Source organism: Ornithodoros turicata, chromosome 1 (assembly GCF_037126465.1).
Source record: "Ornithodoros turicata isolate Travis chromosome 1, ASM3712646v1, whole genome shotgun sequence".
NCBI classification, from domain to species: domain Eukaryota; kingdom Metazoa; phylum Arthropoda; class Arachnida; order Ixodida; family Argasidae; genus Ornithodoros; species Ornithodoros turicata.
In genome coordinates, this window is record NC_088201.1 from 9,511,660 (window position 1) to 9,527,987 (window position 16,328).

The 16,328-nt window shown below is 43.2% G+C and overlaps 1 protein-coding gene across 1 annotated transcript; it reads left to right on the top strand.

The window, feature by feature from the left end:
- Positions 1-848: 848 nt before the first annotated feature.
- Positions 849-15,981, top strand: LOC135377441 (BLOC-3 complex member HPS1-like). The gene is made up of 14 exons (XM_064609848.1): positions 849-1,119; positions 1,297-1,443; positions 1,517-1,638; positions 1,715-1,820; positions 1,898-2,055; positions 6,252-6,342; positions 8,830-9,105; positions 9,175-9,327; positions 9,828-9,943; positions 10,045-10,251; positions 12,091-12,205; positions 12,806-12,919; positions 12,997-13,085; positions 15,719-15,981. The coding sequence occupies exons 1-14, from the start codon at positions 994-996 to the stop codon at positions 15,888-15,890; spliced, it is 1,992 nt and encodes a 663-aa protein (XP_064465918.1). The 5' UTR covers positions 849-993; the 3' UTR covers positions 15,891-15,981.
- Positions 15,982-16,328: the final 347 nt, after the last annotated feature.

A 16,328-nucleotide genomic window follows, 5' to 3' on the forward strand; every position in this document is an offset into this window, starting at 1 on the left:
TCTCTCTCTCTCTCTCTCTCTCTATATATATATATATATATATGCAACAAAATAAGGAGCGAGGAAGAAGGAGCAAGGAAATAAGGAATATATCTTTCGCGCTATATATATATGACTCGGTCGTTCTACTGGTCAACAGTAAAGCCGTGCGTGCAGAGAGAATACTACTGCGGTGCTACAATTTCGTTTTTTATGGCCGATACCATGTTCCTTTATAGTTACATAGGGAGCAAAAGAATTACATAACAATTAAGATGTGCGGCGAGGTACACTGTATAGAAAGCGCCATAGTTTAGCTAAATGACAATTTAGTTGAACAATCTACCATCGGCCTATGTTCCGTGACAAAGTGTTCCCAGCTTCCTGTACACAGCAACTCGATAATCTAGGCTGAAAAGAAAGAGTGAAGAGAAAGAAACCATCAAGGACGCGAGCTCTCGGACGCAGTAGCCGCTCTTTATTTTGTTTTTCGACCCATCAGATAATACATGCGGTCACGTGCTCCGCAACATTCCGATATCTTTCGCTTGCAGGGATCGTCGGCTAGGCAGACGTGACGGTAGCAAATGTCACGTGGTTTAGTTACAAAGAACTGCGGATGCTAGTAAACAGTCAATGCGGCAAACCAACGTAGTGCTGGTCCAAATATATTCACTATAAAAATAGTCAAGCACACATACACCGTCACACACGGCACATGTTGGACTAGTTCAACGAGAACCCGCCTGGTTCGCAGCGAGCGCATAGCGCCGGAGCTCAGGAGCTTGGCTTCAAAACAGGGGCATCGCGCATTCCATGTATTGAATATGGCGGTAAGCACACCAGTCTTTCTAGCCCACCATACGATGGTGACAACAAGACGGAGCGCAAACAAATCGTGTTACGGGATAGAGGGGTGCAAAAAATGTTTCGCTTTCTTCGAATTTTAAGGTTATTTTGAAGCAACATGAAACGTTACATGTCGCTTTCATAGAAAGCTACATCCTGAGAAATATGAGAGGATTTATTATTTTCGACTCGGTGAACGACGTTGTTTTCAGACAACTCGACGGTGAACTCCTAAAGCATGTGTTTGGTCTTGCTTTGAAAAATGAACTCGTCCCAGAACATGAAGATGAAGTATGTCCATTATTGCTTACGTGTTTATTACCACATGGTGCTAGTCGTTTTACATTCGAAACGTGTTTGGTACACCATGACAGTGTCTTAGCTGCTCATACTAACTTTCTAGTGCCAGCTACTTCATAGTACCTTGAATCAGTTCCTTTTTTGTTGTTACATTCCACCAATTTGTAGCTTGCAGATTTGGATGCTGCCATCACGAATGATGTCCTTGTGCAGCTGTTCTCACCTTTGGTTACTTCGCACAGGATGATGAAAGAGAAAATGAACATGTATTCCAGTATTTACTGCAAAGATCAAACACTATGCGTGTTTGCCGAGGTTAGGCACACTCAGACATTTTTTGCCTTGTGTGATGGGAACACTGCATTTACAGTTCCATTCTTCCATGTAGTTTCTCGGCCATACCCTGCTCGGCATAAATTCTGAGAAAGAAGATGCAGAACCAGTGGCACGTAAAAGACTGAGGGTTTTCCTAAACTTGGTGCAGAGGCTTTATGGACCAGCACTACATGCGTTAGCGATAATTTCATACTAGCTGGCATTGTTTCCCAAAAGGCAAGTAACTACAAAACACTTCTGCTTTCAACAGGTTGAAGGTCCACTCTCTAAATACAAACAGGAGAGCTGTGTTGTTGAAGAAGTTGATGGACACCTATGATGCACTCAGTCAAAAAGATCAGAGCTTCTTAGTAGAGGTAAGAAGTCTGATTGTTGTGAATTGATGTGCAAGTGGTAGGTAAAATACGTGTGTACGCTTCTGTACTTTTGATAGGCATTGGAGCATATTGTAGTGAAGAGTGACGTACGAAAAAGTTGCAGCCGTCTACTGGAAGACATCTCCGAGATCTTTCAACGTTATTGCCGTGTGGGCGAAATGGTCTCCCACGGTTTTTTGTTTGTGAAGGACAAACTGGTAGCAACATTCTTCAGGTATAGTGAAGAGTTGTTTGTATTAAGCATTGGCATGTCTTACATTGACAAAAGAGGGCCTACCACGTCCAAGCCTATGTTGAAAAAGGACATCTGCAAGGATTGTACCTCTGGCTAACGCAGAAAACCTACAGAAAAATGCACGTCTAAAGTCGTGTCCAACTTAAGAACGACATCTTTACAGCTGAGGGAGAATTTTGTAACATATTCTTGTGGACATTTAACTACGAAAATAAGTATTGTCAAACGTAAGCATGACCTGAAGAAATTATATGCACAACATTTCAAACACTATGTTGTCTTCTGGTAGCTAAATATGAGGAGAAATAGCGACCACCAGAATGGCATTCTTAAGTTTGAACATGACAAATATGCACCTATACGATTCATACGATTGGTAAGCTCTTCCAGCTCTTTGCTGCTGCCTAAGCAGCCCATTGCTGATGCAAGAAGACGCTCTTGCTGAGCTGCTCTACAGCTTGGTCGTTAGACCATTAGGCCAGGAAACCTGTATACACTGTCCTTGATGCATTGTATTGGACCAGAGGCCTAAATATTTAAGTGTTGGTGGTCAATATATTGCATCTTAGAGCTCATTACAATTAACACTTGTGTGTACATACAAACTGTGATGATGTTACAAAAGGTTCAGGTTCAGGTGCGCCTAGACCTTTTCGCATCGGGGCGGGCTCCACAAATGGTGCCTCAGGCAAATAAAATAGAAGATAGGTTCCGCACAAACCGGCTTGGATGGAAAGAACAGACTATTGTTCATAGCGGTTCACGAGGTGGATCTGGATTTCCCTTCGCTGTGGGGTGGGATGTGACCCCTTGCTTTACAGGTGGACCAGATCCTGGAGATATTAGAACCCATATGTTTCTTAAATGTCAATGCAAGTGCTACCTTGAGCAGGCATCAGAAAAATGTTGCAAGACATAAGGACGATGAATGCAACCGCTGAATCTTCACAAATATTTTCTGCACAACACGTAATAACTTGTAGACCCGTTGGTTCAGAGGCCGACAAGTGCAGAGTGCAATGTCGACAGATTATCCCGTTCAGTTCGGTTTTGGTTCGGTTCAGTCCGGCACAAAGTGACGAGGTTCTACGAGCACATTAGTATGCTCTCTTTACAGAGAAGGTCTTGTTAGGCAAACGATACAACTTCTGCACCTACTGTAGCCCATTACCTATTCAAGGGGCCTGTTGAAATTTGCCTTAAAGGAGCAGTGAGGTGACTGCCCCATAATATTGTTTGTTTGTTGTTTGTTTTTGGCTGCGGCGTGTTCTGCAATTAATAAAATGAGCCCCCGCGAAAGAATTGAAAGGTGGTGATTTGCAAGATGACTGTTTTGTGTGCCTTTCAAAAATCTTACTCTCTCTAAAGGAGCATGTAAGAGAATGAGTGAAGGAGGAAGGGTAATTGGTAACATGACCGGTCCGTCCGGCAGGGTGATCGTGTGACTAGGGTTGCCACCTTTCGAAGTGAAAAATTCCGGCTGAGGGAGAGGAGGTGGAATAGAGGGGAAGGAGGAAGGCTCGTGGGAAAGGGAAAGTGGGTGAGGAACGTTCTAGCTGGCTCGACACAAACCACCAACAGCCTTGCACAACCACTGCTCTTGTCCCCAGCGAACACGAGACTTAATGAATAACAATGATAATAATAACAATGAATAATAATAATAATCAATAACCATAAGAAAACGACTGGTGACTGCAGAGTTGGGTGACTGCGGAGTTGGGAGTTGGCTCCAGGTTTATTCGAGCTGTAGTGAAATGTTGAAGGGAAAACCCCGTAAAAGCCCTTATGAAAGGTCTCGAGCCACAAATACCGGCAAAAGGCTGCCGGTATCACCTTCCTACCGGCAGACGGCAGAGCGCGCAAATAACCGGCTGTGCCGGTATAATACCGGCCTGGTGGCAACCCTAAGTGTGACTCGTACACCATTGCAGCCAAAGCGGGTTTGAGCGTGTGAGTTGAGAAGAATGGCATGAGGAGCCACCGATTTTCTCAGAGTATTTTTGTAAATTTGATTGGGCGGTGACAATACATCACACAGCGAAAATATTTTGCATGGTCGCTCCTGATGGGCAGCTTGACGTATGAGACAGGGTTTCGAGTCACGTTAAATATCGCCTCATTGCTCCTTTAAAAAGGAAAGTTTGCTCTCCAAGCATCAGTTCGTTGGTTGTTTGTTCCCACGGGTTGTGGATTCCGTAATTTACTGAACCCCTGCTTTACTTGTTGCTGACTTCAGCAGCATGATTTATTTTCTGCGTTACAAATAATTGGAATCCACACAGTTTGAAATTCCCACACACAGAGAGACCCGTGCGCGTTGTCACCGTGACGACAGGAGGACATTCCCTTGGAGCACTTTTCACATGGCCTCGGCTGTGTGAACGATTTGCTTCGGTTACTTCTGTCACACAATTCTTCGCATCTCACTGCGGAGTATGCCCGAGGAGGACAAAGTGCGGGAGAGGGTTCGCATGTAACCGTCCTGGCGAAATGTCATGGAAACATCATACAAGCTGGAGAAGAGATTCTCTGGGCTTCGGTGCAGGACTGCTGCTGGTTCTCTTGCCGAAATATGTGTAACACTAGAAATATGTCGATTTCGAGCAACGGGGCTTGCAGGGGAGTTGTTTGGATCAGGGAAGGATAACGGACGTATTTTGGTTACCGTTTCTGTTTTCGTTACTGCTATATTTTCGTTTCCGTTATCTGTTTCTGATACCAGCCCTTCAATTTCGTTTCCGTTACGTTTCCGTTACTGTTTCCGGTAACGGAACGGTTGTTACAGAACTGCGAGAGGACAGCCCTTCGGGCTCTGTCAGCACCCTGTTTTACCCAAGTTCGTTCGGTGTCACGCGTACACACTACACAAGTAATTTTACGTCGTTGGGATGCGCACATTTTCCAAGAATTAAAAAAAAAAAATGTAGAAACATGTCTTCAGTCACTCGGAGTTCAGCAACTCAAGATGAATGTAACCTTCATCCAATGTCGCATTCGTAAGCGGACGCTCTCAAGTAGTATAAATAATATTGTCATGGCCACGGTGAAACTAAAAAAAGAACAACAAAGTACAAAATAAGTAACTAAAAATCGTAGGCTGTCATCCTCGTGCTATGGTGGATTATAGTCACGTGTTGATGTCATGGAGTTACGAGGACTGGGACGAGGTAAACGACGGATGCACCTTCGAGATCCTATATTGCGTTTTCTTTCCATGCTTTCGTGTAGTATCGAGAGCATTACAGGGAATGGAGTCATCAAAGCAAAAACAAAAAAATAAAATGTCGCTCAAATGTCATCGCACAACAGGAATAGTCATTACCCGAATTCAATACCGGACGATAAATTCGTTTCCGTTTCTGATTCCGGTAATGGAGGACCGTGGTATGCGTTTCCGTTTCCGTTTCCGTTATCGTTACCGTTACCTTTCCCTGGTTTGGATTCAGACGATTCAGATTGTTTGTTTGAGGAAATTTCTTGGATGCCTATCAACACTGTATGCAATTCATTTACAGTCAACCCTCGATTTATGAACCTTCGATTTATGAATTCCCTCGTTTTATGAACAGGAGCGCGAGGAACCGAACTTTTTACATTCGTTTTTCCCTCATTTTATGAACCTCGATATCCGAATAATGAATGGGATTTCTGGGAACTAACTAGGAGTTGCCCAGCGTTTTTCCTCTCAATTTATGAACGGATCGTTCCAAGGTCAACAGAAACCTTCAAAGGGATTATTTCATGATCTTACGAATGGCAGTGGAACGAACGAAACTTTTTCCAGGTATTGCACCCTCGGTTTTTAAACCCTGGAAATCCGGACAATAAACGGGTTTTCCAGGGACACATTAGGGGGACCAAGTGTTCCTGACCTCAATTTATGAATAAGGTGGCCGCAGGTCAGAAGGACTTCAGAGGATACTAGTGACGTGGTCCCCGTCCATGTCAGCTATTGTGCGAACTATATGTTGCATTATAAACGCAATCTCAACTCTCAAATACTGCTCGATAGTACTCACCTAACGGAATTTTCGATTTATGAATACCTCGATATATGAACAATTTTTCAGGAAACCGAGGGTGTTCATATATCGAGGGTTGACTGTATATTACAGCTATGCTACGGAATGAAATTTCCCTTTAAAACTCACTCCCGATATTTTCTGCTGCAGCCGGAATTCAACGCTTCCATCGCATGCCGACTTGTTGGTTCTTTCGCTGACTGTAAGGACACTTCGGGAAGCAGAAGCAAGTAATGAGCAAGTGAGCAGTTTTTGTCGGAGGTACACATCATACGTTACTGTACAAAACGTAAATGTGCAGTGTGGTGTACTACAGCATCCTATAAATGATATTTCTTCTTCATTTTAGTAGTCCAGTCGCTATGTAACAGTTGCAGGTTATTCCCTACAGCAATGCACCTGTTCTCCAACTAAACATCATGCGCAAGGAGCATTGGCGGCTGCTGCGGCTGTTACTGCTCTTGGGGAGCAGGGGCTACTCTGTACAGAATAACCCATATACATATGTACAAGAAATATTAGTCTTTTCTTGGTACAGCTTCTGTCATAAGTAGGGCTCCGGGTTTTCGGATTTATCCGAAAAAATCCGAAAAACGTACTCCGGTAAAATTTTAAGCAATTGGGATTAATCCGAAAAACTCAGCTTAGCAGATGTTTTCCCTGATAACCGGGTTATTGTTCTTGGCCTCCTTTTGTGTCCCGGGTTTGTTGTGACCTCGAATACCGGCCCCACCGCAACGTAATAATGGGTTCCGTGACCTAGCGTTTTCTTCGGCGGTCATCCCGACCACCTGAGGATTCACCGCCCGGGTTTTCCCACAGCCTGTTTTCTGATTTCTTTGTCCGACACGTGACCTGAGCACTAAAACAAGCATCGAACCGAGGTCATATAGAGTGGTCTTTTTGAAAGGGCAACTGCAGGTTTTCCCGGCGATTTTAATCCAAGTGCCAGCTAAATTAATCCATGCCCCATAAAGTTTGCATGGCACGTGGATTAATTTCGACGGCGCTTGGATTAAAATCGCCGGGAAAACCTGTAGTTACAGTGCTGACGACAAGATGGGACGCAAGCGAAAGCTGCCCTGCGACGACGTCAAGGAGTACCCTGATTTCGAGGAGTTCACATCGTCCCGCGATCGCGATGCAGAAGTTGTCGTATGTAAGTACTGCCGCATAACAGTCAGCACTGCACACGGAAAGGGTGCATTTGGAATTGCGGGAAAACCTCAGTGTGCGTCACACAAAATGTATTGTTAACCTTGTGTCGCTTTAGTGTTGACGCAATAAATGTGACAACTGCGTTTTCACTGCACAACTGTGCGTGCGTCGTCAAGTTTTCTCTGAATTTCAGATATTAGCCGAGCTGTAAATCATACACTCTGAAAAACTCTGTTTTTTTTAGAGAAAAACACAATAAACTCGGGAAAAACATCCTCCGGTAACGCCCAGAAATAAACTCCGAAAACCCAGAACCCTAGTCATACTAAGTCACAAGCGCATAGGTGCATCACAGTGTGGCAAAGAGTGCGAACAATGTTGAAAGTGCAAGCATACGTCCTGCATCGTATCAGCACGAGCAAAGCCACCTATCACTCAAGAATCTCTCGTGCGAATCGAGTGCTTCAGTGGCAGCATTTATAATTGAAGGCTTACAAACAATACTAGTATTAAGTGCACTTGCACTGTTTGTTCTTGTTCTATTTGCCCTTTGGGATAAGCACAAGAGCTCATACAGTCAAACTCCTTTATAGCGAACACCTTTTTAACGAAAATAGCACTACAGCAAAATTTTTTTGCGGTCCCGCTGGAGCCCTATAGGTCCAATAATGGACATCCTTTTTAACGAAAATACCTTTACTGCAAATTTTTTTTTTTGCTGTCCCCTGAGTTTCGTTGTAAAGGAGTTTGGCTGTATACCATTCTTTCATCGAATCCTGTCACTGTTGGCAGGAGCACCATCGCGTGGTAACGAAAAAGTAGCAGGTAGTAAGTGCAATCTTCATTTGACGGCCATAGTTGGTGTTACGTGTTTAATGTGTGTAATGTGTAATGTTTAACGTGTTTAATGTGTTACGCTAAATTCGTGCGAATTCGGGTGGAAAAACTTTCAGTATGCTAAATTCAGGAAGAAATGGGGCTCTGTTACTCAAACTAACTGTACCAGTTTGGTACAAACGGCGATCTAACTGCTTATGGTGCCAAACAAGTTTGTCTGGAACCCCACAGACGTCCCAGTGAGGGCAATTTGCCGGGTAAAAATCGGGTTTCACCCTAATTCAGGCAACCTTCAATTCGGGGTTCAAATTCGTGGAAGAATCGTGTTAAACCCTAAATCTTCAGGCGCTTGTCATAATCTGCGTTTCAGGGCAAATATTTCATGATGAGTCTTGCGGTAGTCTTGTGCTTTTTTTGTGTGTGATAACAGTGGTTTTGGTTGGGGTTGTGAATCACTTCGTTCCTTTACCATAACGTTACCAGGGACTCTGCCAGTTAGTAGAGGAGGGCTGTACCAGATGGCAGTTGTTTATACTGTCCTTTTAGGGCCATGTGTTCGAATAGTTAGATGCAGCCATGGTAGTTCTTCGCAAACTAAATTAAAACCAAACCGTTTGACTTGCCTTTATGTGCATCCGTATCATTACTGCCCTCCTCTCTCACCCATGTGCCTTTAGTTGAATGCTTAGCAAGTTGTTTGTCTCAGTTTTACTCGTAACTTACATTGACGTAGTACCTCGGCGAGGGCCAGGAAGAGCCTGAGGACGAGAGTGAGGTCCAGAATTCGGAGCAGAGGCTGGAACAGGAAGGGAACCAAGAACAGAGCCAGGGCCAGGAAAGTAACCAAGAACAGAATCGAGACGAAAGTCAGGACCAGGAACGGACCTCACGACCGGCTCGACTCGGTCATCTTCTAATGTTCTTCGCTACAAACTTACGTTCTGCAATGCCATATCTAGTCCATTGGTTGAAAATTGATGACGACGTCACAGTTGCTATAACAAGCGAGGTAACCACAGCAGTCTGCATTGAACATCCCTGTGCATATTGTTTGATGCCTTGTTGTCATGCCTTTCAGTTTAACAGGGCACTTCTGGCCGACAGCTTATTCAGCTTGATGAAACAGTTGCACTCAATTCGACAGAGTCCAGAAGAAGGTCGATCTCGCTTGACGATTGACACTCTCGAAGCTGCCATTATGCGAACTATCGACACCTCTGGACGTCTCGATGTAAGGCCTGCTGGATGTGCTTATGTTTTGTCATAATTCTGGGGCAAATTCTCATGTAAGATGATGAACGTCCCGGTCCTTTAAGTAGAGTGTTTTGACTTCCTGACCCCAAAGGAATCTTGGGAATAGACTCTAGGGCCCTGCAAAATTTATTTTGATTACACTCTCTTCATTCACTTTTGAAAAGTAAATGGCAGGGAGCAAAAACATTCGTGTATACGGAATTGATTTAAATTGGGCAGTGGGCAATATATAAATGACCCGTGTGAGAATTATGAGAATTTTAAACCCCAGTGCATAAAAACCCCAGTGCACCAAACAGCCCGGTTTTTATTGCTTTATGAGAAGTATCGTGTGAGAGATCACTTGATATCTGTGTCATACCGTACTGTACAAGCTTGAAATATCAGCAGTCTCAAAGAGAGTTGAGTTTTGATGGTAGTTCCTGCAATTTGCAATATTCAGCCAGACAGGTTATTATAGCATTTTGTTTCTTACAGCTGAAAAAGGACCAGGAAGCCAGAATCAACCTCGTTGACAAGAAATGGATGCATTTAAAGATGTCAGGATTTGGAGAATACCTTGCAGGAACACAAAACACTGAACTGGCAGCTCGGTTTGTGAATGGCATTGTTAGTCTTGTTGCGGACCATGCGACAGTTCCCACTGTTTCCCAGTTGTTCGAGTAATTCTTTGTAATTCCTCTCCCATTTCAAGGTCCGAAGAGGCAATCGTGCTTTTAAACAAGACATTCCAATTAATATTTGAAGAGCTGGTTCTAAACCCTGGGATACAGCATGAGGTGGAGCCAAGGCCACGGCTGAAGACTTACATGCATTATTTTGCTGCATTGGTGAAGAAGGAAATGGAAGACTTCAGGGAAATGCTGCTAACGAAAACAGATCCAACCCTGAACATAGGATCGTATCCTACTGTCACTTTTTCCATCCCAGTCGGGTGCTGCTGTTCCATAAATAGCTGCTGCCGAGCATGTGTATAAAGGCAGTAAGGGCAACACAAAAAAGCAATAATGGGTAGAGCCTGAAGTTTTCGGGAAATATTTTTTTCTAAATTGGGGGGTAAAAATCGGGTAAATAAACGTGTGCACTAAATTTCCAGTACGCTAAATTCGGGGAGGAATCGGGCTCAGTTACTCAAACTATCTGTAGTGGTTTGTTACAAACTGTGATGTAACTGCACTTGCTGCCAAACAAGTAAGTTAGTAGATTCCTACAGACATCCCAGTGAGGGCAATTTGCCGGGTAAAAATCGGGTATCACCTTAATGAGGCAACCTTCAATTCGGGGTGCAAATTAGGGGAAGAATCGGGTAAAACACTAAAACTTTATGCTCTAGCTATAAGGGTAAAAGAAGCCTCACACATGGTAGCCTCATTTGTCATCAACACTAATATTCCTTTTTTAAACTTATTCATTAGCACATACAGTACGTTTTCTGCTAGTATGTCTAGTGACAACATTGCAATAAATGTGTCACTTCACATTTGCGCATGTTCTCCACCTTGCACATCTTTGTACGATCTCATAATTTAGCTCAGCTATCTTGGCTGTGTCGTGAGATAATCGGCTTCCATTTGTTGCTTCAACAATGGAATTATTTCACCTTCAATTTGATTGCACACATGTCCTCACGGTAAATTTGATACATTAAAAGCGAGCGAGCACTTTCAGGTTTCCCATGCTAACAGAGCTGTGTTTACACCTATTTTATTGCTCTGGGAAGCTAGTGATTAGATTGTAATTTCACAGTTGTCATGCCGACTGCCATTCTAAGGCCCGGTTTCGCCAACACGAGCTGACACTTGAACCAAGATCATACTTCCCTAAACTTGGTGTTACTAATCCGGGTGTATCCCGTTTGAAACCATTAAAAATAATCTTTCAAAAATAAACGCGTAAGTACCCACTGTTAAAAATATATCTCCCAGAATATATGCTTAAAAATCAACGCACCAAAATAATCGCCGAAATATCCCCGTTTAAATAAAAACGCTAAGGAATCCACGGTTAAGAATATATCGTTAAAAATAAATCGTTTCAGAATCCCCCCAAATCCACTATATAGTTGCCAGAGTCATGTGGTATGGCCCAAATCAAGGTGAACTGCAAGCAAGGGGCTTAAACTAACCTCACAGGACCAAACTAGCCTAAACTATCCCAAACTAACCGAAATCTAACCTAACATAACCTGATCTAAACCGGCGCAAATTGCAATCAGTCTGCCTCCGTGCTAGATGGTGAGGGGATTTTGAAACAGTTAATTTTTAATGGTGGATTATTAAATGGTGATCTCTAAGCGGGGATAGTAATCGGTTTATTTTAGGAGATATATTTTTAACCATGTATTTTTTAAGTGGATTATTCTTGAATGTTTTATTCTTAAGCGTTTATTCTAAATGGTGGATTTTGGGGACCCCCCACTAATCCTCAACCCTGTTTGACAAACGCAGGTTAGTGAGACTTCCCATTAAACAGGGTCATATGGAGACGTCGGTAACACAGGGTTGATGGTTAACACCAAGTCTTGGTTCAGGCGTTAACGGGTGCTGGTGTACTTGGGTCTATGTCTGTTTAGCTATATATTTAGTTTGTGTGTGTTCAGTTTTAAAGAATCTTGGATGCACATCGTCTCTTGTACATTAGTTTGTGCCTCAGCATAAGATTTTGCTTGTGAATGTTTTCAGTAAGATTGAAATTTAGACGTCTTGAACAGTATGACACTTAACAGGAAAAAAAAAAAAAGTGACATCTTAGAGAACTATCCAGGACTTCTTCACTACATCCATACCAATCGAAGTGCAAATCAAATGGTATCGCCGTCATTGTTGGAATACAAAGCTGGTTCCCTTCATGACAAGGTAACGTGTAAAATTGAATAACTATAGTACAGTCCATTTACAGGCAGCCAAACTGCTGTAACTACTAGCACTGTAATTCGTGAGCTACTTCAGATTTCCTCCAAGTGCTTTTCTCTTTTTGTAGTTTATTGCCATTGTTTCGGGAACTAGTAGCTTAACGTTTGGCGTTTGCCTAGCGGTGCCAATAGCAGTTGCCATCGTGGTTGAACAGCTCATGGATACTGGATCTGACACGCGAATTTCTCTGAACTTGAGATTATAGTATCTTAACCAAAAGCTACAGCTAAACATAACTGCTCATCTAACTGCGTATTTGCCTGTGTAGGATATTGTTGCACAGTTGTTGTTATGTAAATTGTGTATTTCACTGCACAGTTCAGAGGTGTTATCGAGTAGTAAATTGCTCGAATGAATGTCATAATAATTTTGAACGTTCACACTTGTCATCCTGAGCTAATATTATCCGTGTTAATAAGATTAGCCATACTAATAAGACCCAATGCTCAGTGGGGCTCAGTCAGCATATCTCAATCATCTCATAAAAAATTTGGAGCAGTGTCTTTTGGGTGCTGATCGTATCAAACGATTTATGCTTTACAGGTGTGGAAAGCATGGGGATTTATTCAAAAGCATGCCCACGAAGGTTCCTTCACAACCTTATGGTCCGAGGATGATCTTCAGTATTCATATTTACTGTGGTTTACTAACCATTCGGTGAGCACGCACTTTGTTAATTGTTTTCAGTGTGAAGCTCGGGATCGAAATACATGAGTGCAAATTACTACACGCAGGGCAAAACAGTAAAACCAAAGTGTGCTGTTGATCCAATGAGCCTCAACCAGATGTACTATCCCGGTATCATGGCAGGCAACTTTTATGGGTAAGTAGTAGCACTGTCCCTTCACGCACGTGACAAGAGGGACTCTGGTTGTGGTCGAGGGATTCTACAGTAATGAATTAAATGATGAGTGGCTGTGGTCATGTGCAGCTCCTGTACAGTGCATGACCATTAATTTGGTTAATTATGACCATTAATGGCAGGCTAAAATGTTTTTGTCTGTCCTGTGTTTGTACACTTTTATCTAAATCCACGATTCAAAAGCACTGGGCTCGGTGATCAACTTACAAAATTTCATAACGTTTTCGGCGACTTATGGGATTCTGGTACTCCTGCAAAACATTGTTTACCAGTGAGAGGGAGAGACCAGAATTAGATAAGGAGGAATGTGCCATAAACAACGCTTGCGTGGGGACCAGCATGACTAGTGGCACGAAGGTTGCCCTTTGAATATGGCCTTGTGAGCATCCAGTCGTAATAATCATCTTATTCTGATGGTTGGTTTATGGATTCATTTTGCCCGAAGATTACAAAAACACCATAGATGTAGCAAATTTGACAGGATCCTTTCCAGTGAACCTCGTTCTCATTCTGTTTTGATTGTGGGCTATGTCTGTGGGCAGTATTTAAAGGGTGGTCGCATCCATTCCAGTCGATTTCAATACTGTAGTATCATTTTATTCCTCATGGACCACTGACCCCACATCAAAAATCACACATGAAATAGCGACGTAGTTTGACTGTTATTCAATGGAATACATGACAAGAGCAGACGACGGATGTTGAGAGAATGCCGGAATTCCTTCTCTAGAAAAACGAGAAAACGTCACTCCCTAAGAACCAGTGAGGGCGCGACCTTGAGAAAAGGAAAGCCGTGGGCGTCTGGACGGCACTTTTCTCCTCTGAGCGCTGCCCTCTCACTCCTCTGGCTAGGGAGTGACGTCACGCTGCCAGAGTCTCTGCAGTTGCAGAAGCAGCGCTGATCTTTAAAATTGGTTTATTTAACAGCCAAGCACTTCTTGGATGAAAAAATTAGCCAGCTAGATTGTCACCCGATGCCAAACACGGTGGTACCAGTTTCATGGATGGGTTTTGCGGATGCGACCATCCCTTCGAGGTAGAGTAACTTGAGTAGAGTATTTGAGTTACATATAAGTGTACATTCAAGTCGGCCTAGGGGACGGTATGTGCAGTGATGGGCAAAGTACTGGGAAAAGTACTTCAAGTAAAGTATTAAGTACTTGCAAAAATATGTACGTTACATACAGTAAAAGGTCCCACCAGCGCTAAATACTTCAAGAAAGGTATAAAGTAACGAGAAATGTACTTGAAGTGCTTATAAAGTACCCTCAAGCATAACGTGCTGTTTTCAGGCCACGTCTTTTAACTCTTTATGGAGGCTAATGTGGACATAATTCATACGTTCAAATGCAACCCCTCAGTCAAACCACATATGACACTATATGCATGAGCAAACAACGTGGAAGAGCGTGTTGAGATGTGCCAATTTATCGGCTCCAATTGTGGACTGGCTAAAATAGACCGAGGCGCAGTGCTGTGGACACCACAATAAACACTGCAGTGGCACGCCGGATTACGAAAGAGTACTTAAGTACTTCAATGGAAGTACAGCAAAATGTACTTCAAGTAAAGTAGAAAGTATTGTTCCGAAAGATTACTTGAAGTAAAGTAAAAGTACCCCAAAATGTATTTGAAGCGCTACTTGAGTACCGAGTACTTCAAGTACTGCCCATCGCTGGGTACGTGTTTGTGCACGCAGTGTTGAATTTAAATTGTGTTGCTCGAATAATTTAGCGCCATTCTCCTTACAGGTGCGAGTAATATTGGACATTATTTGCTATAGCTACAGTCGCCGTCCGATTTTTCGGACTCGGCGGGGATCGCGCAAGAGTCCGAATAATCGAGCAGTCCGAAAAAACGAATTTCGCTTCAAAATAAACTTTACTAAGCCCTAGTACGCTGGAAAAATTTGTCGATGCTTTCCTAACGCGCTTCCAGCTCTGCCTGATAACATCAGCTTCTATTTCCCGAAGCGACATTTCGTCACTGTAAGTACACTGACAGAAGCACCGCCGTCATCAAGTCCGCAAGTCGGCTTCACCTAACGCATGCGTGCTTTAGGTGAAGCTCGCTTTACAGCGATGTCGCGCGACTCGCGGGCGGACAGCACGTGCTGGGCCGTTGGCCAAAAACGAAGACGCAAAAGCGCTACGACGGACCTCTTCTACTCAGAGGAATGGAAAATCAACAATCATCACTGCCTATTTTTTTGCCTCAATATTTTAGTTGGTTGATTTCTTTTGATACGAATTTCAGATGATACCAATGTTTTCCGTCACCCCATGAGAGAAATTCGCGGGTTGGGCAAACAGAGTCCGAAATATCGAGCGACGGAGCTGCACGGCGTCCGAAATTTTGGACGTTCTTATACATCACCTTTATGGGACCCGCGGCCGTTCCGCGAACGAGTCCGAATAATCGAGCATGTCCGAAAAATCTGTCGGCGACTGTATTTGATATTTGCTGTAGCTATTCAAATGCCACAGTGTTTTGTCTACTTTACATATAACATTTCTGTGTACAATTCATACTAATGCAGAGTTGCCATTCATAGAAACCTGTACAACTAGAAAACTGTTTTTGTTTTTCACCAGCCAACTGATGCGGTACTGCTTCCCAGACGTGTCCCTTGATCAGCTGGTTTGCCTGGAGATATTTTGCATCCATGCCAGTACGATCGCTGCTAGTGACGTTATCGATCAGGTCCACCAATTGTCTACTGCTCTTTGGCACGTTTGGGACAACACTAGTATGGACTCTGCCTGAAGTTTACGCTTTGTGTGTAGTGTAGCAAGGTTGCGGTGTGAACATTGCCTCCATTTTTGGGAAGCTGTTTTGATAAAAGCTCACAAAGTGCCATGATGCTTCCTGTGCCTGTATTGAGTGGTACAGTAAGTGAGTTCCGTATGTGCACACTTTTGTTCCTGGAATTGTAGCAGGGCAGTGTTAATGGGCATCAGAAAACTGCATGACCTTGAACATTTTATGGTCAGCTGTTGCATGATAATTCTGTGATGTCTTTCTGCCTTCCAATATATATATACAGGGTGTCTTTTTTTAGGTGATACAGATTTTTCATTAAAAAACTATAAGGGCTATACACACGCTCTTTCCACTTCTATCATCTCTGGGCCGGTGGACGTTCTTGGCCATATGTTGCTCGACCGTCAAATTACTAATTACCTAAAATCGTTAATTAACTTT